Here is a 26,036-nt window from a genome sequence, read left to right as displayed (position 1 = left end):
AGGCGATGCTGTGGACTCGTGAGCCATGACCACGTCACAGGAGCATCGGCTTTTAAGTTCACTTGCAGGTTCCGACTCTTTTGTGTTTGTTGATCGTCATTTCCAACGTGAGCCTTTAATACAGTACTGTGTACACAGCTTCCTGAGAGTTAGCTAGCTACCAATCTGAAAAAAAAACCACACAGCACATCTAGCTATCTGCTCATTAGATGTATATTATGTCATAGGGATGCACTGCTACCCAATACACAATCCCAACTGAGCCGATATCAGGCTAAAAACCAGGGATCCGTATAAAGTCATCATAGACTGTTTATTGGAAGTGGACAGCACTGCTTGGTTTTTAAATATAAAGAAGTTGCAGCGTTGCCTCCAACCACTACTTTTAATCAAAATCTTCCCAATGCATTGATGGTCTCAATCACCAGTTTTAAGATCCTCATCCGCACCAATTTAGAGTATAATAGATGACAAAGCTTAAGGCTAGCCTTCCATGTGCCTGACATGTCGTAACCATAGCAACCTGAAAGGGTCTTGTTCGAGGTTTGGGTTGTTCTAAAAACACACTCAGGAGGAGTTGCCTGTCCGATTGGCCAAATTAAGCAAACAAGTTCATCTCAGTTACAATGAATCACCATTGCTAGCTCGCTTACGAAGCTTGGACTGAAACCAAGCAACATGGCAATAGCCAAAATGGTGATCAAACTAATGGATGCTGTAGTGGTGGTTGAGTCCACTTTTCATATACAGTCTATAATACTTTACACATGTGAGCCATTCTCTTATTTTAAAAATTTTGTAAACAGCTGTTTGTTTTGTACAAAAGACGCCGCTGTCTGATATTTTTCAGGTGAAATCTTGAATACGTCCTACATAGAATGCATCTAACAAAGTATGTCATGGATTGTAGGTACATTTAAGAGCGTACACTCGCTTCCTCACAGGATTGTAGTTTTGTAATGTTTCCTGTTGGGTAAACTGCCGTCTCACAAAGGGGCAGATCCCCCTGCCTGGTTTCATTGCTCAGGTAAATGGCTCCAGTCACTTCTCAATTAGCTGTGTGCATCTTTAAAACACAAGATTATTCTCTTGTGACAAATCAACACAACTTTGGTTTATTTTTGGGAGGATCTGTTAGAGTGTGTCAGCCCTGATGTGCTGCTCTGAGAGGGATAAGAGCCCCATGGTGCAAACACAGGTTGTCACATGTTCGATTCCGACTTGGAGCCAACGGCACATCATACTCATGATACCATTGATGCCAACATGTCATGTAACTTTATAGAGGCCATAGCTGTGTTCATGGGGTACAATGGTGAGTCACAGTCACTTAGTGGAAAAGGTAATCCAGGTGATTATGGATCAGGTACCAACGTTTTGCTTAAAGTCGCAAACAATCGTGTGACTGAAAGTAAGGAAACCTGCAGTGTCTCCCTTTAAGTTTTCAAAGCAACCTATTCTGTGAGTTGACCTAATGACCTCTAAGTTTGAAATTACCTCTAGGTTTGAAAGGTAAAAGTAACGTATACATTGCCAGTGAAGAATCGGTCAAAAAGTGTCAGCTTTGATTAATGCCAAAGGTGACACAACGGGTTATTGCCTCAATTGTTAAAGGAGATCTATTATACTCACGTTCACATTTAATGATGTCAGTCTGGGAGGAGTCTATTGAGGAGTGTTGCAAGATGTTTCGCTCAAAAACCTCCTTATTTATCTGATACTGGTGTCAGTAAAATCCCTCATTTCAGCCTCTGCCTGAAGCGGTTAATTTTAGCTACTGTCTCTTTAAGACCCGCCTCCCCATGTGCCCACTCCCCTCTGATTGGCCAGCTCAGTTTGCATTCACAGGGAATTTTAAGAGAGCTTCTGGATGGGCATTTCCTTGCAAGAGCTGCAGGATGGCCGTGTCCTTCAACTTCCTATCCGTAGAACATGACGTCAGGTTATGGCCAAGTCTTGCAGAGTTCTCGTTAAGTCTCGTTCAGATCAGCAGGAAACCACGTCCGGGGATTACGCTGACAACTTTTTATTGTGTGTTTGAAAAAATGGTCACAGAGGTTTAGTATGAACGTCCAACATCATACCATTATATGTATGGATTCAAATATGGATCAGCAGAATAGATCTCCTTTAAGTCAAGCAACATTGTTGGAGCTACAGTGGATTCCCAGACACACAGAGAAAGTTAGTAAGAACCAGTTTCAGGGACAAATTAACGCTAAGTCTGGTGGTCGCTTGTTCGCATGAGTTCAGATTTGGAGTCGGTGTCAGACTTTAGTTTGACTTAATAGATTTCACAAATATTCCTAATGCGGAAATTTAATAATAATTTCAAAATAATGGCGAGCCAGTTTTTAAAGAGGATAGATACGTTTGGTATTTTTCATGATTTATGATTCTATTGAGATATTTTTTGCATGTGATGTCAAATTTCCGTCATGTGCCAGTTTGCTATCGCTGTCTCTTCAATATGATTATTTTCCTGTGCGGCACTTTGAGGACGCAGCGGATTCTCAGGATCCAAATCCTCATTCACCACCCGCCTCATCTTGGACAGGTGGTAGGAACAAGCAGTCTACATCGAGAATCTTTTTTGACGAGCCTCACAAAGACGTATGATTTCATTTTGTTGACTGGTGGCCAAGTCGCAGTTTATCACGCTGACTAAGACTTGTGTGAGGCAAAATCTGAAGGTGTGTCAGTATTCTTAAAAGGACTTTTGTCTTCCTTTTTTTGGGTTTGGGGGGGATTATCTGTTCCTAATGTCCCATGTATGATTCTACTCTTACGAGCAGCATTGCTAATTTAAGGAGGCGTTTAAGTGACATCACCTGAAGACAATGCAGCACTTGGGGCTTCCCTCTGAGAGAAGGCTGACGCGTGCAGCCATATTCACACGGTCTTAAGACATCTGTAGAGTAAACTGATCTCTGCATGCTGGAACCATAACCTGGAGTAAACAGCACACTTAAAAAAAAAGAAAAAAAAAGGCATGGACTCTGAGAAAAATAAAAACATGGTTTCTAAGTCTGACCTGGACAGCTGAACTTAAAATCAGCAGCTTAAAGTTTGACTAATCTACTGTTTGGGGTGAAATACTATGGTAAGGACCTCGTTTTGAAGCCACATGGAGGCAGGGGAAGCATCTCGTTTTCATCTTGCCTTTTGCTTTTGTGTGGAATATTCCACCTAAGATATCCTTTATATTCCCATATATTTCCTATCACTCCAAATGAGCAGTGAGGATTTAGTAGAAACGCGATGCATTCTGCTCGTACTCTGACGCTCTTGTGGCACAAGGAACCATGGGTAGAAAATACTCGAATGCATTTTAAGAGTCAGATGAGGTTTTGTTGTCGGCTGTTTTCTGTCAGCTATTTCTGTTATGCTATTTACACGGTTAAGTATGTACAGTAGAGAATCTCCCAGAGATGTTAGGTTCTGTAAAGCTGCAGTGGGATGCTCCTTTAAGTTCCTCGCATTAGAAAGTCCTCAGATGAAGAGCCATACAAGTCCCCATTGAAGTGTGTTAAATGTTTAATCATGTACTTGCTGCTGTATTGCCAGTCTCGACTCTTAACACGGTATAAGGAGTATCTCTCTCTCTCTCTCTCTCTCTCTCTCTCTCTCTCTCTGAGGCTATGAATGTACGCATCACACAAATTCAAAGTCATTAAAATAGCGTTGGTTTTCAAATAAAGCATCCTAAAATCATGGATGGACATTATGGTTCTTCATCTTGAGGATTACATTTCTCACACAAATCAAGACTTTAAAATACACTACATCTTTTTTTCTCCCTCCATCATAAAGGTATTCTTTGAGAAAGTCGAGTGGTAAATGCACTGTACAACCTTTGTATAACTTCTTTTTTTCCAAAATATAGTTTACCCCAGTGTGTTCTGTTGTTTTTTTTTTTTATCTTACAGAATCCTGTACACTTGGTGTCTGCATTAAGTTTGGGTGATATCCTGATCATTGGAGAGAAAAGAAGAGAAGACGAAGAAGATAGGACAGGGAGGAAAAGATATGCATGAGAGAGAAAGAAGAGAAAAGAAAAAAAGGAGGAGAGTTGTCCGGGGTCGTCGGTGCCCTCAGTGAAGACGCTGAACGCCGTACCTCGGCTCTCGTCTGTCCCGCACCTCGATCTGAAGAAGAAAAAAAAACACAACGTCTTACAAAAAATCTATCATTTCACAAAAGGAAGAACCAGACACTTGTCTCTCAGCAACATTCTGGTCATAGCCATTTAATATATATGGCTCTGCATCTTTCTGCTTAAGGAAATAACCAGAGTAATTTCATAACGATGTCATCATGTTGAACTCAGCCTGCAAACTACTTTCTTTTTGTCCATGAAAACCTGAGAAATGCTGACACATTTACCCCTGAACAGAATGTTAGAAATGTTTTAAATCAGTTAGTGTAACTGGGCTTTCATCCATGTTTAGTTTAAAGGACAGATGGAAAAAAAAAATCACTTCTTCATTGGCATGAAGAAGCATGAAAGAGTTAACTAAAGAAGCCGGGGACTTTACTGTGCTGGGAAATTAATGAGGCTTCAACAAACGTGCACATGTTGCTTGGATACAGAATGCACATCAAACATTAGAAATGAAAAAGGTCGACTCACCCTTGACACAGCAAAATCTGCAAGGACAAAAAAAAAAGAACAAGCGTTGGCATTAAAAACTGAGGCAACAGCAAGAAAAGTGCATCCATGTGCAGAAACATGATTTTGCTTATCTTAACGTGAGTTTTCAACTTAAGAAGATTCACTTGGTTACATATTTTATGTACATCATTTGTTTCTTTATTCTCTTTTTTACTTTTGTTCCTCTTTATAGATTTCTCATACTATAAAGAATGCATCACGTTTTCCATAAGGTATGTTCAAATAAACCCACTGATATTTTCCATCTTGAACTGAATGCTGCAAACTTTTCTCTTCTTTTATGAGAATATTTATATTATGAGAAATCCACTTCTACAGTGTTTTTGAACATATGTTTGGGTAGCCTGAGTGTCTACTGACCCACAAAATGTGAAGTAAACCCACCCAGTCCTTTGTTTGTGGTCTGCATAAGTCTTACAACACAGAGAAAAATGCTCTGTTTCAAATTTGCTCTCCTTGTGATGTCACAGTGGGATTCTGGTAAACAAATCCCCGCCCCTCCCCTGGTATCTCCACCCATCGACTCCACCTCAGCCTAGAACAAAACTTTTGCCCAGGTCCACCATTTTTATTCTCTCTACAGAGGAGTGATGTCTACTGGGAAAACTCTGGGGGGGCTTATTACTTTTAAAGAGACACACACACCAAAACAGAGCATTCGGAGAGAGCTGGTTTACACAGGGTCACAAACCTCCTCTGGTGCTTGATTCATGTTATATTTTGACCAAAGCACAGCACAGATGTTTCATTTAGACCACAAGGGGACTGTTTGAAAAGGTGGAGAAGGCGGGTATATGTCCTATTTAAATAGTCAGAAACTGCAACCAGTCACACAGATTGTTTGTATCTCTACAAGCTAAAGCTACAAAGCTAACAAAGAACCAAACAACAATAACAAAAGAAAAGAGAGAAACTTCACACAGGACCGAGGAGACGTCGGATACATAACGTGTGTAAAAATCTCTCTGAGACTGTCGGTGAGGTTAATCAGATAAGAAGAGAAAGACACGCCCACGCTTCTGGAATATCTCCAGTTACCATGGAAACCATCATGGAGATAGACCGTCGGAGAAGCGAGACATCTTATGTCACTTTGCTCTCTCTCTCTCTTTATCTCTCACTCCTCCTCCTCCTCCCTCCTTTACTCCATGGTGCTCTCTGTCTGTCTTTATCTCACAGTCTATTATTATCTCATATCATAGATCTCTCTCGCTCTCCCTCTCCCCCTCTCTCTCTTTCTTTTGTTGATGTACATTTGGTTAAGAAGTCAAATCAAACATATAATCTTCAGCTACAGAGACTTTTTCTTTTTCTGCGTTGTATCATCTTCTCCTGCCACTCCACAGCCTTCCTCTTCCCCTCTTCCTCCTCCTCCCTACTCTCTCTCTCTCTCTCCCTCCCTCTCTCTCTCTCCTTCTCTCTCCCTCTCTCTCCCTCCCTCTCTCTCTCTCTCTCTATGCAGCTGAAACAATGCAGTTCAAGTGTCCTGATGCAATATCATGCAAACAGTCAGGAACCCTCGGGAGGACTCGCTCCCACTCCTGAAAACAGCACTGAAAGCAATTTGGCTGGAGTTACTGAGGTCAGGTTGCCGTGTTGTCATTTCTGAACCGGGCACAGTTTTCTTCGTGTTAGAAGCCACACAGTTGGTGGGTTAAAGAAATGGTTTTCAACCGACTACAAACTCATGAACCCAAATTTCTGTTATTTTTCAACCTATCAGATTTATTTAATGGAGGAATGTGCGACTTTTTGATCCAGTAGATGTCGCCCTTGAGCACCAGCTTGGCAACCACCAAACAGAAGACGTCTATAGTGGTGCCATCCTCTCCTATCCTCGCTGCCTGTGCTAATGTTTCAAACTGATGCGGCTCTGGACCGCCATGGTCGTGGTCATGGCCTACAGGAGACTCTGGAGGAGAGAAGTCATCGCTAATGGCTAAATAACCTAGCTAAACTTAAATGTCAGAGTAGATGCAAATCTGAGGTTTAGTCACCATTTCAAATATTAGAGATGGAGGATGAGGTCACTGTTTTAAACACAACATTCTCGTTTTCTTTTTCGATTTTATTGAATAGGTTGTATCTTCTCTGTTTACAATGTAGAGGCAGCTCAATGTGTGCAGCACGGGAGGCTAAGACAAATCTCCTGAAGAGGACGGTAAAGTGTCACATCATATCATATTTAGTGTACGTTTAAGGGGTTTTTAAAGCAGATCATGTTGATATAAATTGGATAAAGCAAAGTTTACCACCTCCAGCTGTTCATACTTTTTAAACAATGTTTTTTAAATTCTTCCTCTACTGACCTTTGTTGTCCGTCTGCAAGTCATCAAGGTAGAAGTCTGTCTGCCTGTTACCCAGGACGAAGGCCAGAAAGGAGAGGATGAGGGCGTCCAGGATGCCCATGATGGCCAGCATATAGGCCCAGCGGACGGAGCAATCGCCCAGGGAGTATTTCCCTGCGTGCTCCCCGCACATGTCCCGGATCACCTCGGCGTCCCATCCGTCGGGGAAGATCATGCAACCCAGCACCAGGCACACTCCTGCAGGAGGACACAGAGGAGGAGGAGAGAGAGGATGACATTAGAGCTTCAAACATGTACTTTTCTGATAAGTGCTGCCCTCTAGTGGATGTAATAAATACTGCCCTATTCAGATTGCAGATTCAGGGTGCAATATTTATGCCCCTGTGATGTTTTGCCTCCACTATGAAGTGATCCCACCGTCTGTGCCGACTTTGCAGGTCATAACAGAGGAGCGAGACAGGAGACAGCGGGAGGAGAGCAGTGGTGTGTGTGTGCATGTCTGATTGTGTGTGTATGTGGAGCTCCCGCTGTGTGTTAACAGAGCTTAGACACTTTGTGTGTGTTGTATGCCAACAGCTCCCCAGACATCGAGGGGTTAACGGTAAGACAGCAGAAAGATTGAATAGATGCAGCGTTAGATTATTCACCTCTGGAGACAGTTTTCTATGTGATGGAATTTAAAACATATTGATCAAACAAACCTGCATACGCTCACACCCACAAACTAAAATAAAAACACACGCAGGTCAAAGTTCAGCGGGGAAATGCATACATGCAATTTCAACACTCTGGTAATCTATACTTTACACCTCTGCTCATTCATCAAAGTGAGCATCGCTGGGTAGCTGATGGGGCCATATTCCTGCTCTGTTTAAACAGCGGTCTGTCCCTGCCTGAGGGGGGCTGCGAGTAAAGCAGTGAGGGCTCCAGTGGGAGAAGTGGAAAATACATGGCAGACATCACACCCAATCTTCATTTCAGACCAGACGTATCTTTTCCACAGGCAACAGCGTGTGTGATACACGTGAAAAGTCAGACACATTTGCCCGAGTTGTGGATTATTACGCTTCAGTGCAATAAATGTTCAAAAGATTATCGCCTGGAACTCAATATGTGAGTTTTTTTTTTGAATGCTTCCAAACATCCTTTTAGCATTTGGCGGTTAATATCTTCTGCTGATCTGTTGTTAAACGTTCGAGGCTACATTTTTCTGTTAGCATCAAAGCCTTGAAGGTCAACAACAAGTTCAGACACAGTTCTGATGGATCCATTTCCCCAGAGCCTTTCACTCCATAAGAAAGATTTTTTTAAAATAAATATCCTTTAGTTAATGCAGCCACTAGAGTCCAACTGAAAGGACATTTGATCTCAGAATCATGATCTTCGGCCTCTGCGTGGTTAAGACTCTGTTTGATTGATTGATTGAAGCCGAGCCTGCAGAAACATTGAGACAACGTTTTTTAAACTCGCCCTGAATACTAGAGCGGAGAATCACAAGCATTATTTTGTCTGACATAAAACGCTAGCCAGCCTGCAAACGCATGGTCGCAGCTCACTGTATTGATTTATGAATGTTTTACCTGGTAGCCCGTTTAGCAAATATGTTGAGATTTGCAGCCATGCAGCACCTTCCCATCTTTTGTTCCTTTTGAACCGGGGTCTCCAGTCCCTTTTTGTTTTCCTTGGTTTATTGTTAGAGTGATGAGTATTTGCGGGGAATTATCTTAGAGAGGACATATTACCCCCCTTCTCCACCTTTTCAAACAGTCCCTTGTGGTCTAAATGAAACATCTGTGCTGTGCTTTGGTCAAAATATAACATGAATCAAGCACCAGAGGAGGTTTGTGAACCTATATAAACCAGCTCTCTCAGAACGCTCCGTTTTGGTGTGTGTGTCTCTTTAAATGTAATGAGCTCCCCCCTGAGTTTTCCCGGTAGACATCACTCCTCTGTAGTGAGAATAAAAATGGTGGACCTGCGCTAAAGTTTTGTTCTAGGCTGGGGGTGGAGTCCATCGGTGGCGATACCATGGGCGGGGAGAGGATTTTTTTTTTACCAGAATCCCACTGTGACATCACAAGGAGAGCACATTTGAAACGGAGCATTTTTCTCTGTGTTGTAAGACTTATGCAGACCACAAACAAAGGACTGGATGGGTTTATTTCACATTTTGTGGGTCAGTAGACACTCAGGTTACCCAAACATATGTTCAAAAACACTGTAGAAGAGGATTTTTCATAATATGTCTCCTTTAAATAAAGCTCTAGGTTTAAACATTTGAATCAGTGAGACGTCCCTATATACATTCAATTCTACAATTCACTTAGCAGACGCTTTTATCCAAAGCAACGTACATCAGAGAGTAAGTACAACACAAGGATCTAGAATAAAGGGAACAATGTCAGTAAGAGCAAACGATCAGCTTTGAGTCTGATTGGACAAACAGGTGCTGACAGGAAGTGACCAAAGGCAAAGCACAACATTGACGGCAGTTCTTGAGAGCTCTAATCAGTATAGAAACCATCTTATAAGTCGTCGTTATCAAACAAAAACCATCGTCATTACCATCATCATCATCAATAATATGGAGACCATCATCATTAAGTTAGTAGGTATTCATGAAAGAGCTGGGTCTTTAGCTTTTTCTTAAAGGTGCAGAGGGACTCTGCAGATCCAATGGAGTTTGGAAGTTCATTCCACCACTGGGGGGCGACAGAGGAGAAGAGTCTAGTCAGCATCAAACATGGAGTGTTCAATCTCCATGTTTTCAGGCTTGGGTTAATTATTTTGGTTAAGAGAAGCGAAACACAACATGTGATGAAAGATGTTTTCAGGTAAGCGTCAGTAATTAAGACACTATTAGACTCCTTATTCTTCTTCTCTGAAATGAAAACACGACTTCACAGACCAGCCCTGCAAACTGTAAAAGAACAACAACAACCATGCATTAAATGTGAGGCCCATGACTGTGGGAGGACGTCCTGCTTGGAGGGTCTGAATTGATCAATCAGATTGAATTAAAGTGACGTCCATTAGTCATTTGGTTGAACCCCGTCACATTAGCGAGTCCCTCTGAGGAGCCCATGTTTCAGCCATCAGCCATCCATCATGAGGAAAGCAGTGGGTGGTGAACTCACAGGAAACAGACGAGGGAGGATATCCGATTAGTCACCGCCTCTCAGCGCGAAGCCGAACACCGTGGCGTGCACATATGAGGAGTCTTATTTCACCGTTTGAAAATTGTGACCCCCCCCCTCCTCTGACAAAATGATTGCAGGCGTAATGAGAGAGCGTAATGAGGGAGACTTTAATGACGATCATGCGGTAAGTAATGAGAGAATAGGAGAGCAATGGAAGTCACCGTCAGGGGAAATCATTGTGTTATTAGCTTCTTTTTATGACCTGTTCAAGATATTAACATAGATGAGAGGTGATAAAATCATTAACTGAGTAATGAGCGTCAGGTAACATGCTTTATGGGGACTTTGATGGATGCTTCCCCATCCGGCAGGAAGACGGTTATTTGGTTTGTGCATTTTGAAAATGTTGAAGCAAGGCAACACCGAGAATCCTGATGGAGACAAAAAGCCTCGAAGCATTTTCTGTTGTCGCAAATATTCTCAATTTTTTATTTCATTTAAACGGGAAACTATGCGGTGTGTTCAGACATTGTTTTTATGATGTGCTTATGAGCATTAAGGATCCCATTATCTAAACCAAAGCATGTGTTGTCACAGATTTAATGTGGTACCTCGTCGATCACAACTCAGATTCCCTTTGTAAATCGTAATGCTAAATGGTTAATGTCTTGCCCAAGGACACATCAGACATGTTGCTGCAGCAGCTTGGGATCGAACCCCCCGACCTTCCGGTTGCAAGACGACCGACTCTACCAACTGAGCCACAGCCTACGGCGGCTAGTTTGGTCGGATTTATGGGCTAAAAAATGGGTCAGAAAGTGCAATGAACCGAGACTTTGGACTGGTTCTGAACATCGCTAAAGGTTATTCTAAATTTATTTGGAGAGGAAAATGAAGGCGAACAAGAAGATCTCTGCCTTTACTGTCATTTGGGAACATGGGTGAGTCTGTGATTCATTTTTTATCTATCTTTACTTAAAGAGAAACTACATGTTCTCACCTCAAACCTGTATTTACTTTTTGTTTTTGTACCTTAAATGTTTTTTGGACACTTTATTGTTGTTGCACCATGGCAGTGCTCAGACCAAAGATCCCATGGGTGCATCTGTTTCTGCTTTTTGAAGCACTTTAATTTTTGTCATTTTCAGCGCACGTCTGATGCATTTGTTTTGCACTTTGCCACAGATTTTTCCTAGTGTTTATAGTTTTGGCTTTTGCAGGTTGGTTGCCCTTGCTGGCCACCGTAGTTATGCTACCAGTATTGAATTTGCCAGCTACTTAAACGCACAGTATGTAATGTCCGCCACAAGGGGTGCTCTCAATCAAAACAATAACAAAAGATGATGTGGAGGCTTGCGGGGAACCATGGGAGTGATTCTTGCTGCTACTCCCTCCGGTCCCCGGGTGAAAACGGATTCCGTGTTGATCGCAGTGAAGACAACCGGGTGAAACCGACCTGAGGTAGTGAATATGTTCACAGCTAAAGCTTCCAAGTTTAATTTTCATGAAGTTTTTATCTCAGCAGCACAAACAGCAACAGTTCGGCAGCTTTGAGTAGCAGCTCACGCTTCCTTATATGCAGTGGTCCATGACTTAACATCTGGTGTTTCCATGGCACCGGTTAACATTTCGTGTCTGTCATGGCGGCTCATCGTGGTGGCCGCCCGACAAGGCACGTCCCATTACAACTATAAAATTACGGATTTCTCCGGCTTTGATAACTGTTGGAAATATTTGAGGTAATGTAAATACTCAACAAAAAAATATATATAACAGGTTTAGTATATTTTTAATTAATTTAGATATTTGAATGTAAACATTGTCATAAGATTTTACATTTATACCTTTAAAGGTTTTATATGTGATTTTTTGATCCAGCAGATGTCGCCCTTGAGCACCAGCATGAAACCAAAACAACACGCGCTGCATTGTTGTGTTAGCATGCTAATGCTAGCGATCTTAATTATGCTCGTATCTTCACACTGCATGTAAATTTACCTGAAATGAGCGTGATCTAGAAACACAGTTAAGCAGTGAGTACAGTATGTTATTCTTCTTTTCTCTAGTCCCTCAATTAAACAACTTTTATACTCGAGGGGAGGAGTCAGCCGCCGTCCAGGCGATGTAAACAAACTGAAGATAGGACTCTGAAAACTCGGAAAACATCACAGACAGTGGGACTCGGGTGTTACACCCATTGTAGACAGTCATGACTCACAGAGTTATTTTCAGAGGATATACTTGATTTCTATTACATTTAAGTGTGAAAAATCACATATAAAGCCTTTAATGTCTCAACACAATATGAGCAGGACTCTCTAAAGTGTAGCTCGTTGTTTAAGAAACTGTTTCTTTGTGTACTGCAGTGTGACAGTAATGGCCGTCAGACGTGATCTCTCTGTGCCCTCTTCTTTCTCCTCCATCCCTCAACCCGAGCATTTTAAGTGGACACCAGAGGACTAAAAATAGCCCCCACCTTCCCACAACCCAAGGAAAGCCCTTTGAAGCTGTCGGGGGGGTGTTTCCTCTTCCTTCCTCCCCTGCACGCTCTCGAGACACACTGCGTTCTGCACATTGAGGGGAGGAACTTCAAAGGAGGCGAGCAGAAGGATGGAGGGAGGGAGCGAGCAAGCGAGCTGAAGAATGAAAGAGGAAAAAAAAACAAGAAGCAGAAAAAGGCTGCTGCTGCTCCGTTATGCCGTCTTTCTCATCTCAGTTCATCACTTTCTGTCTTTTCTTTTTACTGAAGCGTTCACAGCCAATCAGCCGTTTGAAACTAGCAAGACCAAACTCATGAAAACACTCAAGTCGCACGCTGCCAGGACACGTTTGTGTTCCAACTAGTTCAAATTAATGAGAACCAATTTATTTATAGCACCCAGAGGATATTTTTAGATGTATTACATAACAATTTTGTCAGACTTTCTTTTTTTTTTTTTTTTTTAACAACACGTCCACACAGATCCTCTTTTTCATTCTAGACAAACATCCAAAAAAGATTGCATAACAGCTCCAAAAATACCACCACTGTGCTATATATAGAGTGAGTGTGAATGAGTGTGTGTGTGTGTGTGTGTGTGTGTGTGTGTGTGTGAGAAGTGTTTTTTATGGGAGCAGCTCATTGCTCCAGTGTTCCTCCTGAGCAGCTGTCATGATGCCATCCAGCACAGAGTCATGTGCTGTGACTGAGGTTCTTAATGACTTGATGGGAGCGTGCAGCCGACACAACGAGATGTGTGTATAAAACCATTTAAACTGTCTCAAAAGAGCAAATAATTAAGATAGATTACCTCACTCCCCCCTCTGGATTAATAAAGTATATAGTTGAGGATGGCCTGTTCCTATGGATGTCGTCCCTCAACCACCGCCCGACGGCCAGCCGCACCACCATTGGATTGTGTCGCCCCCTAAACCACCGCCGTCCTCATTCATGCACGGCCTGTTCCGACCTCCACCTCAGCCGCAAGAAAGTGCGGAACGGAGAAATCCTTCCTGCACATTATCCCATCTGCTCTTTTGTAAAGCATCTCGAGATTAAACTTGTTATGAATTATCGCTTTACAAATAACGATTGATCAATTGATTTCTGACTCTGATTCCCAGATAGATCGATAACCACTTTATCATCGTAGATACGATACTGCTTCCTTTTGCAAAGTCTAACCAAGCACATTAACACACCGATAGCTCTGCCTTTTGGGAGCACTGGGGTTCAACACTTGGACATGTAGACTGGAGGATGCAAAGGATAAATCACCAAACTTGTGATTGAGAGACGATCCACTCTACCACTGAGACGGGGCGGCGCTGGTCTAGAGGTTACTTTACACGACCCATGTACAGAGGCTATAGCCCTTAATACAGGCCGGGTTCAAAGCCGACCTGTGGCTCCTTTTCTGCACGTTGTTCCCCCACATTCTCTCTCTCTCTCTCTCTCTCTCTCAACACTATAAACTCTCCAGTCTCCAAGGCATGAAATTCCTTGCTCTTCCAGTGTTTTTTTGGGATACACCATCATATATAATTAATAACTATTGTATAGCGTCTTCTCCTCTCTAGCATCTGTAATGAAGTTTGTACCGTCCCGGAGAAGCGCTGACCTTCTCCTGTAAGCGGGCTCATGCATTTTAAAGTCCAGCAGAGGGTGAAAAGGTGTGAACACGAGTGCATTAAGAGATCACTCAGTCAAGTCTATAATTTAATAAAGCTGCCTGAGCTCTGCCCCCCCCCCCCCCCCCCCCCCCGCTACTGTGTCTAGACCTTGGCCTGCCGCCCTCCATCTATCTAATGGACAGCGTTTCTCGCTGATGTACAGCGCTTTTATTGGACTTCAGATCACGCCGGTTGTGTGTGTGTGTGTGTGTGTGCATTTGAAGAGTGTGTATACTGCTGAGGGGGCATTTTCCAAGATGATGCTGTAGCCGGGGTTCACTGGCACACTTGGCATGCAGCTTTTCCCTCTTTTATCCTGTCTTTAAATTCATCCTCTCGCAACGCTATACTCTTAGGTTTATGTATTTATCAATTATATCTGGTTAAGGTCAAACGAGCACCATACTTTCGCCTAACATCATAAATGTTCACGTTTTTACAAATGATTGCCGTTGCAAAGAACGTAAAATATGGTTCACTTGTTCTCTAATCGAAACTTTTTTCTCATCTTCAGTCTTTCCCTTACTCATCACTGCGTCCCTCACTGGCTGCCGAGTAAGTTACTGGCACGAGTCCTGAATCTGGAGCGAGGATTGGCAGGCGAACAGAGGCTTGCACATAACCAAATAATGTGTCATCACACGCATCATTTCTCTTTGAGCCAACAGAAGCAGTTTTGTGAAACTCTGAGCCGTCTTATTTGAAATTAAAGGGAGAGAATCTCTATAGAGCAGCTTTGATATAGAAACTACACTTCACTAAACCTAAAAGGAAGAATGTCCCACTCCCACATTTTACACATAAAAACAGCAGTAATGAAGTAAATGTGTCTCTGAGTCATGACTGTCCACAATGAGGGAGAAGCTCGAGTCCCGCTGGCTGTGTTGTTGTCAGAGCTGTGTTTACATGGATGGGACGGCCGGCTCCTCCCCTTGTGTATAAAGCTGTTTTAGTCAAGAACTAGAGAGAAGAAGAAGAACATACTCACTGATTATTTGGATGTCACATTAACCTTTTTATAATCACGGTCATGCTGCGTCAATTTATATTCAATGTGAAGCTACAAGCTAACTAAAGAGCGCTAACATTAGCATGCTAACAAAACAATGCAGGACACAGGTGATTACAGCTCGAGCAAAGGACAATTTTATCCGCCCTTTCCGCTTAAAGGTGCTTAATTCTAGTGTGTTCTAATTCATTACTTCCTCGTGTGAACCTGAGTCGAGGGGGGTTGGGGTTGGCTAATTTTATTGCAGATATGCTTATATTAGATATTTCTAGATTTATTAACCAGTGAAATAATATCTCATTTGAGTTTCTTTGTCTTAAACTAGCGATATCAGTCGGGCCTTAATCATGTTTGGTTACTACTTCAATACTAGTATAAGTAATAATAGACCACATCTCATGTAAATGGTTGACCAGAAAGCTTCAGTTGGAAAGAAATCAATGAACAGAAAAATGCATTTGAATGAGACCTCGTCTAACTGGACAAGAGAATAAACGGCCAGCTGAATGAGCAACTCTATGCAGGACATGCGCGAGTGAAAAACAACTGATTTAGATGATAACTCATAGCTTTAACAAAGCCAAATATAACGTCTGATTCACAGAAAGAGAATAAACATCCTCATGGTAACAAATCTGTTCTGTGAGATTATTCATCGATGAGAAGCCGGCAGGATGTAAAGCGGTGGAATTTCCATGTTTTTCCTCTTACATATACATCTTATCAACAAGCTGCAGGGGCTTCCTCCCTCTTTCTACTGCTTTACACACACGCAGCATCACACACACACACACACACACACACACACACACACAGAACAAGCAGAGTGACAATGCTGAGAAGGGTCAAAGGAATCCATTATTCAGCTGTCAGGATATTTTTAGAAACAGCCCGGTGACTTTGGAATTATTTATTAAGCGCCTGATAATTAAAACATGTACGTTTGGTCGGGAAACGCCGGCCAGAAATCTTAGTGAGGGGGGAGAGAGGGGGAAGGGGAGAGAGAGAGAGAGCGAGGGGCAGGGATATCCCCCGGGGAAACTCTTTCTTTTTCCCCCCGCTCTCTCTCTCTCTCTCTCTCTCTCTCTCTCTCTCTCTCTCTCTCTCTCTCTCTCTGTGTGTACTTCTATATTTAACTCGACCACTGCAGCATCTATTTATCTCTGCTGGAAACACATGAAGGTGGGTGCATTCATCTACATATGTGCATCATGTGCATCACCACAGATATGAATCTACACACACACACACACACACACACACACACACACACACACACACACACACACACACACACACACACACACACACACACACACACACTTGCATGAAATTATCAATAAGTAAAACACCAGAGGAGGGGAAGAAAACACTCATTAATTATTCAACCCTCACACCATCATATGCACATTTAACCGCTGTTACACACGCTCACGTGAACAGACGCATGTGAGGCCACGCACACACTAGCACACACTCACAACCACATACACACAGAGGAGGAGGAGCCTGGAGGACGAGCGCACAGATTCATTCACTTGATGTGTTGCGCTCTTTCATTCTGTTTCTCTTCTCTCACACACAAACACACACACACGCACAAACACACACGCACACTCTCTTTGGATGCCTGAGTCGCTTCCATGTTGCGGTAAGACCCGATTCACATAAAATCAGCTGCTGAGGCAAAACTCTAGATATGTGTGTACTTTTGCAAATGAGTGGAAGAGCAAAATAAAGCAACAAAAATGCAGTTTTGGTAATTGGTTAGAGATAGTTTTTTTTAACCTTTACAGCAATGTGGTCCACTGAGGGTGGTTTAAATGTGCAATATAAATAAACTTTGACTTGGCTTAAAGGCTGAATCGCTTTGCAAATATTAAAACAAACCTATGGAGGCTGATGTCCGATATCATGAACCCACCTAAAAGCCTCCTAACCAGGCAGGGGCGTGTCCAGATTTTTTGGACTGAGGGTTACCTGAAGAGCATTTTTTTTACCCCTTCTGTCTGCACAAATCACATCAACGCTAAGTAACACAAGATAATGGGAACATCTACATCTTCTTAGCGTAAGTCTTCAAGGACTCAAAACAATATGTGTGTCCAAAGTCACAATTTAAAGTATTTAAAAGATTGAAAACAAACATCTGCAGACTGAACACTGTGAGCTGACTGTTGTAACACAGCCTGAATAGTGGATTCCAACATAAGTCCCGCCTCTGGCAAGGCAAAAAAGCCAATAACAGTTAAGGATTTTAGGGTGGCACCTGGGGTGGCCATGCCATTCCCCTGGTCCCCTCCTCTAGACACGCCCCTGTAACTAGTGCAAAAATGATTGAGGTGAAACATGGGGCTGCCTTTTGCGAGTCGCTTACTTCATAAAAATTGAAAAACCGAGCTGCTCTGAGGTCATCTCGTCTGGCTGAGTTAGCTAATAGTGGAACATATGGATGTGAATATTAATGAAAATGTGCTCCACATATAACAGTGTTTGCATGCCGTCCTGAGTCTCTCCCTTATTTTCTCTTTGATACACTGTTCAGCCCTTGGCTGCTGCAGCAGAACCAGAGGATGCATTATTTTTAGGAAACACCCACACCAGGACCGTCCCAGCCCTGAGTGTTACTCACCATTACTACACTGCTCAGGTTAACACGGGGACACTGGAGGATTACCGCAGGGGGGGTGTTGGCTTGTTTCCATCATTCGTTTTTTATCATGCTGGAGACTGTGTTCTCAGGAACTCTTTATTCTCTCTGTCACAAACGCTCGGGCAGAAATTGGGAAAAGGGATTTTTGGGTGTTCTCAACCCTCAGCCTCGAATCTGTTGCAGAACGACTTGAAACTGAAGGAGCTGGTGTCCTTAAATGTTTTTAAATCTAAACTGAAAGACCTGGAAGCAGATTCTACAGGATGTCGATGTTTTTAGCTCGACAGCTTAAACTACTGACTCCCAGATTTTACTCATAGATGGTTCTCTACTGCTCACTGTTTTGTAAATCATACTTTCTCTCTTTTTGTGTTTCCGTCTGTGACTTTGTGTTTTTGTTGCTGCTGCCTGTCTCGTCCAGGTCTCCCTTGAAAAAGTGGTTCTTAATCTCAATGGGACCAACCTGGTTAAATAAAGGTTAAATAAAAAAAAATTAAAATCCATCCATCCGTCCATTTTCTACACTGCTATTCCTGCCCGGGGGGGGGGGGGGGGGGGGGGGGGGGGGGGAGCCAATCCCAGCTGTTATTGGGCGAGAGGCGGGATTACACCCTGGACTGTTTGCCAGCCAATCACAGGGCATGTTTGCTCTCCAAACAGCTGATATCAGTTAGTAATAAGGGGGAGGGAGGACACCACAAATAGTATGGATGTACTCAAAGTATTGCAGGATATCCCCCTTACACCACTAATTCAAATAGATTAGCTAAAATTCAAGCTGCGCTCTGTTCGATGACAGTCCAGGGAGCGGTTCAGGCAACAATCAGAATAAGGGGTTCATGGATCTGCTTGTTCGATACTGAACCACTAGTTTGTACTCAAAGCATTACTACAGGTGTGTGAATGTGTGCAAATACGCACAAGGTCAAATTGTACAGAAAGGGCCCGTTGTGTTTAGACCTCCGTATCCTGTGTATGAACGTGAGTTACAGGGTGAGTGTTGACAGTCAGAGTAAAGTGCTACGAGCGGTTAGAGGAGTGGAAAGAAGCCGTATAAGTTCAGTCCATTTACCACTCACACACACACACACACACACACACACACACACACACACACACACACACACACACACACACACACAGTGAGACGGTGCAGTCGCTGACAGGTCGTCTCTCCCAGGACGGCTCCTTCCCCTGAGCCACGGCCCATGTCCTGCTTAGTTCTGTTTAATATTGCAGCAGACAGCGAAAGACTTGGAGGAGGGCTGGAGAGACATGAGCTGATGTAGGAGCGGAGGGAAAGAGAAGTCATCAAGCTGCAAATGGCATTACTGAAAAAACCACTACGGTACCTACATTTTGCTGCAGGGGTGGAGGGAAATGAGATGAAGTGGAGAAAGATAGCAAGAACGGCAGTCATCTCAGGTTGGAAAAACTCAAACCTTGGCTGAATGTCCTCAGAGCTTAAAGCAGTAATTTCATTTTGGTTGGAAAAAAGGGTGAATTAAAACTAAAACACTATTGGTTTTCCCCGGAGCGCTTTTTTCGCTGAATTAATCTAAATCCGAGCGAAAGGCCCGAGCAGCGTGCTCCTCGCAGACCTTGGGTGCTTTTTGGGAAAACTCGCCCTCCTCTTCTTCTTTTCACAGGAGAGAAATACTGCTTAGTCTAATTTTTCTAACTGTAAAATGACCCCATTATTCACAGAGGTGTGATGTAACTGGGGGATTACGGGAAGAAAGCTCCCCATTAGCATGCAGCTGTTGCCCAAACTTATCCCACTTCCAGTCACGTTTGGTTTCTTTCTTACCCCACTGACCTCATTAGTGTTTCCAGCCTTCCACATTACGTGTTAACATTCCTTTGACCGCTTTTAAACAATGCTGTGTGTGGTTAAATGCTGGGCCAGCATCGCAATGTTTATTCAGCTTAGTCTATCTTCAATGAGCCAAACATCAACCATCATGGATTATTGGTCGTATCAAGCTGATTATCATCTGTGAATGAGGTCTGACATTACATGAAACACTATCCAAAACACCTCATCGTCTTCTCACTCCCAACTCAACGATTTGAGAGGTTTGTTGGTGGCCTAACACGTGAACCATGACGATCTAGGCTCCCTCTTTTTCAGTTTTTTTGTGGCCATATTTGTTTTTAATAGATAGCTGAAGAGAGACAGGTTTGGAGGAGAGAGCGGGGAGCAAAAGGGCAGAGGTCAGATTCGAGCCGAGCGGCAACCTCAGGTGTTGAAAAATGAAGCCGATGCTGAAGTGCAAAATCCTGCAGTTCCTCGAGTGTCCACTAGAGGCTGGCTCCAGGAACACCGGAAATCACATAGTATTTAGTATAATAGATTAGTTATTGTCATCATTTTTTTAAACGGCTCTCTTTTGATTTCATGAACGATACTTGTCATTCATAGTTAGGAGCGTAGTTGACATGATTGACAGGTGGGCGTTATGTAACGGCTTAAAACCCGCCTCAGCTCCAGCTCTCAGTCTGTCATTAGGTTGACTGAAAGTTAGGCAGAGACAGGATTTCCAACATGGCGGCTGCTGCTGATGAGCCTCCAGAGCCCCCTGCAGGAACAGATGGCTGACGTCACTCAGGCTTCAAACATTAATATTTACAGTGTATGATTCGAGCACATGGGCGCTGTGATCACTGCAGTCAGACATTTGCAATGGATGGGTAAAACTAACTAGTAAACTACTTCTGTCCTGGGTTGCTTCCCATTTGAAACCTAAAATCATGTAAACCCCTTTTTTAAAGTAATGTAACACATATAACCTTCCTAACTCACGCTGACTGTTTCTCAACAATAACTGGCCTGTGATGTCACTGCTCCCTAGCTGACACATTTGGCCCGACTCTAGGCCCCCAGCGGTTCAAATTGGCGCTTACTGTATCTGCTGTGGTACACTAACTGTCACTGTGCTGTGCCAAGAGAGCTACGCCCAGCAGGGCAGAGTGGATGATTAAATGATCATCTCCAAGGTGGTGGAGAGCATTAGGCTGTCCGCCAAGCCTATTAGACAACTAACCCCTCCGCCACGCTGCACACACACACACACACACACACACACACACACACACACACACACACACACACACACACACACACACACACACACACACACATCCGCGGGAAGGACAGCGAAACCTTGTGAAGTTTCACAAACTCTGACAAGTGCTCTGAAATGAGAGGGAACACGGATATGAAGGGTGGAAACCCTTCTAGATTTCAACAAGAGGGTAAACGTCTTTTGTTACACCTCCATCCATGTTGCCATGGAAATGGTTTACCAAACAACAGGTGGTCACTCCTTAAAGCATAAACTGATTTATCCTAGTTTTAACTCAAAACGGGACGATAGGACTGACATTTACTGAACAAGACTTGAAACTAGCAGTCGAGACATTAACTTTTTTTTTTAAATGTTTAAACTGATGGAGAAGTGGACTCGTTCTCTGATACATTTGATTTCTGTGTTTCTGTGTTCGCCCCCTAATGCCCGTTAGAAAGAATGCATGCTCAAGGTACTTCTGCTTTAGCATGTTCCTAAAACTAAAGCCCCTTTCAGACTGCTTTTTTCTCAAAAGTGCCATAACTAAGCTCAGCCATCATCACATTTTTTGTATGTTCATTTTGATTCTGCAACACTGAATATTGGTGTGTCCCATTCTGTGAATTCACACAGCATTCACAGCAGGAGCTCCACATACACACACAGTCAGACATGCACACACACACACACACACACACACACACACACACACACACACACACACACAGCGTTGTGCTCCCCCGCTGAAACCATCTTGCCTTACTGGTGATTTGAAGTTGATTATCATCTGTGTTTGAGGTCTGAGATTGCAAGAAAGACTGTCCAAAACTTCACAGCACCTTCTCACTCCCAACTCGATGATTTGACAGGTTGGTTAGGGGCCTAGGAAAGGTTAGGAGGAGAGAGCGGGGTGCAAAGGGCTGAGGAGAGATCCAACCCACGACCACTGGGATGAGGACCTGAAACGGTACGGAGTGGGGGGGGTCACTTTGTGCCACTGAAACGGCAGTCTGAGGGCTTACGAGGCTCCACCCACTTCCTGTAAACAGCCTTTTAAGCTTGTGTCCTCCTGCTGCGGTCTTGTTGTCACATTTCATTTCAAATATCTATGAAGTTTTACTAAGAGGTGGAGCCCTAAGATTTATCTAGTGACCCTCTGGAGGAGACCTGGAACCAATGGACTAGACTACAGAGCTGTATTTAAGAGAAGCACTGTCACATGCACTCATGCAGCTGCTTCATGCTTTATGAAATGTTATATCTGAGAACCTTTACACTTCAGTTCATTTCAGGAGTAATACTTCACTAAAGTAAAATCTTTGTCCTGTAATGGAGATTCTTTTAAATTGCAGAACTTTAACTGAAGTGAAAGATGAGAAACTTCTTCCTCCACTGTTTTTTTTTTTTTTTTTACCACTTGATTAATGGCTCGTGCAGAGACCCAGGTTGAGTTCCTGTTTAGTCATGAAGATTTCTAAAAAAAAATCTGTACCTCTGCTATTCTGTCCGATTCGTGCTGATTGTAGAGCGCCGACCGTTTTTCCAACACAGTCGGCAGAACAGAGGACGGAGTGGGCAGATGAGGATGAAGGAAAGAACAATACAGAAGGGAAATAAAGTGCTGATCTCTCTCTCTCTCTATCTCTCTCTCTCTCTCTCTCTCTCTCAGGATCCTGACTGTTTCTGTACAGAAAACCGACCTCCCACGCTATTCTTGCCTGGCCTATTTATCACATTGATCAGCTTATGAAGAAGTGGGATGTACACAGGAGGCACGCTGGTAATGTGAGTAAGAGAGAGAGATCATGATTTTAGCTGCATCTTCTGACAGAAGCGTTTTGAAAAGGTTGATGTCTTGCTGACATGGTCGTTTTATTCACTTGGCCTTATGTCATCCGATTACCATAGATTAACATAGAACAGACATTTTTCCCTCTCTTTTCTTACACAATGATTTTAACATCTAGTAGCAAAAGTAAAATCTGCAGATATTGAAAGAGATGGAAGCAAAACCGCAGACTGATAACATTCGTTTCTAAATGTTTTTTTGGACTGTTGTTTGGACAAAATGAAGTTTGAATGATGTGACCGGTGGCTCTGGGAGGTTGCTCTGGGCTTACTTTGCTTTTTGACGACTCTTTGTAAATTCTCTTTAAATCTAAATGAATGATCTGAATCCTAATCATAAATAATGAAAAAAAACATGTTAGTTGTTTGCTTTCCGGGTGGTTTCAGATTTTGAAAATCAGATTTTTGTCATCCATCTTTATAAATCTGCTTCTTTTCGATTTAAAGCATCACCTTTAACCTCCTACTTGGTGCATTAAACGAGTTCCCAAAATCATTTTGTTTTTATGCAACGACATCTCTAAAAGAGTTCCAGCCCGGGCATTAACACAGAAAACATTTGTTAAAGTTAAAGACTCTTTTATCTCAGCTGTCCCATGGAGTAAGCATGATTCCAGTTATGTCTTGGATGTGTTGGGGGAACCACACACACACACATACACACTTACAAACTGTGACTACCTACAGCAGCAAGAGACAAACAACAGCATCCTGGAAACAGTAATCCAATCGACCTGGAATCATCCCTCAAAATAGCCTGATGTAAGCCCCCAGTCACAGGAGAGTGAATTCACACCACAGCACTCTGCTCAGAGTCTATACGAGGAGCTGAAATGGATGAATGAAGGATATTTGCATTTCATCAGCATAACGCTGTGATCCTGCTGCTTCTGCTGCGTTCCTTACAGATGCTCTGGTGTATCCTCAGAATATCAACTATAACGGGGGGGAGCTCCGGCCCTCTTATTGGTTTTCTGTGGTGTGAATAAATCAGCAGAATGTGTTCCTATACTGTCTCCGACCCTGTTTTGTTGGCAGGCATGGACAATCTGTGCAAGACTCCTCCACATTTAACTGCAGCGTGACACGGCCGTGGCGTTTTTGACTATTTGATTTCAGTGAAGAAAACAGACAATGATAAAAAATAAAAAACGCTGCACAAACACCATGTCACCTTATTTCTACCCGGGGCATAGGAGGTCACGTGGTACTCCTGTGATGTTTCTATAGGAACGTGAGCCATGCAGGGATATTCAATGCACTGACCTCAGGAGTCCATGACGAGGTGTGATAGCCCACTAAAAGCCTTTATGTGGGGGTTTCTATTGTTGTGCTTCATGCATGCAGCACAGCAAATTTTTTTGTCAAACATTTAAACAATTATTTTTGATTCATTTTTGTACCATATATCAAATTTAAGACAATTTAGGGACAGATTTGGAGGTAAAAACCTTAATCTGAAAGGTGTCACAACTGCAGCAGTGGATGTAGAGGTGACTAAACTGGAGGGCTGATCATTAAAAATGTGCATACTGCAAGGTGGCTTAACGTGAAAACACAACCCGCTGGTCAGTTGAGTTGTTTCTTGTGTTTTGCTTGTGAGTGTCTGCATCTTTGAGGCTGATTAAAAAAAAAAAAAAAAAAGAAAGCTCAGTAATTCAAAGAGTGCCCTACCGCACAGCAGCTGCATCCAGGCGCAGGTCTTGTAAACGGTGGAGGTGTTGCAGAAGAAGAAGAGCGCCATGCAGGCGATGCAGCTGAGGGTCAGCACCATGGACAGCAGCACGAACACCGAGGCCGCCTTGAAGGCTCCGGACGGGATGGAGCTGAAGTCGGAGAAGCTGCCCACGCAGGTGAGCTCCCGGCTGGGCGACGGCCCCGTGCCCACGCAGTAGTGGAAGAGACCGAAGTAGCCGGCCTGCGGCGTGTTGACGCTGTCGCCGATCCAGTAGGGCTGGATGAACACCACCACGTTGACGATGGCGAAGCAGATGGTGAAGATGGCCCAGAGCACCCCGATGGCCCGGGAGTTGCGCATGTAATTGTCATGGTAGATCTTGGAGGCTTCTTGGGAAGGCAACATGTTTGGTGTTTTTTTTGTTTGTTTTTTAAATCCGTGTTTCTCTCTTTCCACCCCCGTACTTTTCCTTTTTTTTCTTTTTTCTTTTAGATCTTAACAAGAAAAGAAAATCTATTAAAACCCCTCACTGAACAGATGTGTTTTCGTTGTTCTATATCAAAGCTCCTTTTTTTTCCAGCTTTTGGCTGTTTCTTATTAAAGGCTAATAAAAGGCCCTACATAACCACACGGTAAAAAAAATGTAACCTGCAAATATGTGTGTGGTATTACAAGACTACACATTGTAAAAATTAATGAGAGAAAATGCTACATTGAAGCAAATACAAAAAAGAAATCATAGCCTACCTATACCACTAATGAATTATTTACCAAGACCAGTGATTCAACATTGCTGTCTAAGGCGCGTTTCCTTGGGGGCTACACCATGAATGATGTAAAAAAAAAAAAAAAAAAATCCATCAAAATAGGGGTTTCTTTATTTCACAGTGGAGGTGGGTTAAAGCTGTTTTTCATCCTCATCCCTCAGTCCACAGCCTGCCTTCAGGATGTCCTTTATTAGCATCCGTGAGATGAGATGCTTCTTGTTGCCTGTAGCGCCAGCGGTGGACCCCGTTTTTACCTTCCGAGGCATCCGTGGGGTGCTCCCCTTCTCCCCTTCTCCCCCCTCTGCTCTTCTTCAGAGTCCACGCAGCATGTGGGGGACCAAAATGAACGAGGAAAAAAAAGAGGAAAAAAAAACCCGAGGATAATGTCTGAACACGAACCCCCTCTTGTCAAATTTCAACAGTCCTCTCTCGTAAATCCGACATCCTCCACCGCCTCGCCTCCATTATCATCACGGTTTTTTTTTTTTTGTCGTAGCCTTTATCCTGTGTGTCTCCTCTCCCTCTCCCCCTCTCTCTCTCTTTCTCCTTCCTCCACCTCCCGTTTCTCTGCGCGCGCCCCCCGGAAGATGCTGATGTTGTACTGATGACAGCGATGGAGCGCGTCCACGTGTGCGCGGCCACAGCAGATACAGGAGTAGGAAATTTGCGCCCCCGCCTCTTTTCACCTTGAATTAGAAATCAGACCAAGACACACGTTAGACCATGGCCTCCTG

The 26,036-nt window shown here is 43.2% G+C and overlaps 1 protein-coding gene across 1 annotated transcript; it reads right to left on the bottom strand.

Annotated features, from left to right (window-relative positions):
• Positions 1-2,712: 2,712 nt before the first annotated feature.
• Positions 2,713-25,826, bottom strand: LOC132990357 (LHFPL tetraspan subfamily member 4 protein-like). Its single transcript, XM_061058587.1, has 4 exons — positions 24,532-25,826; positions 6,985-7,221; positions 4,634-4,650; positions 2,713-4,148 (listed from the first exon to the last, which is right to left on the bottom strand). Exons 1-4 carry the CDS (start codon positions 24,938-24,940, stop codon positions 4,095-4,097), a joined length of 717 nt encoding a protein of 238 aa, XP_060914570.1. The 5' UTR covers positions 24,941-25,826; the 3' UTR covers positions 2,713-4,094.
• Between the last annotated feature and the right edge of the window lie 210 nt (positions 25,827-26,036).

The sequence above is a fragment of the Labrus mixtus genome, chromosome 15 (genome assembly GCF_963584025.1).
Source record: "Labrus mixtus chromosome 15, fLabMix1.1, whole genome shotgun sequence".
NCBI lineage: Eukaryota > Metazoa > Chordata > Actinopteri > Labriformes > Labridae > Labrus > Labrus mixtus.
Note: the sequence above shows the minus strand (reverse complement) of the source record. Positions and strands in the feature narration are given on the sequence as shown.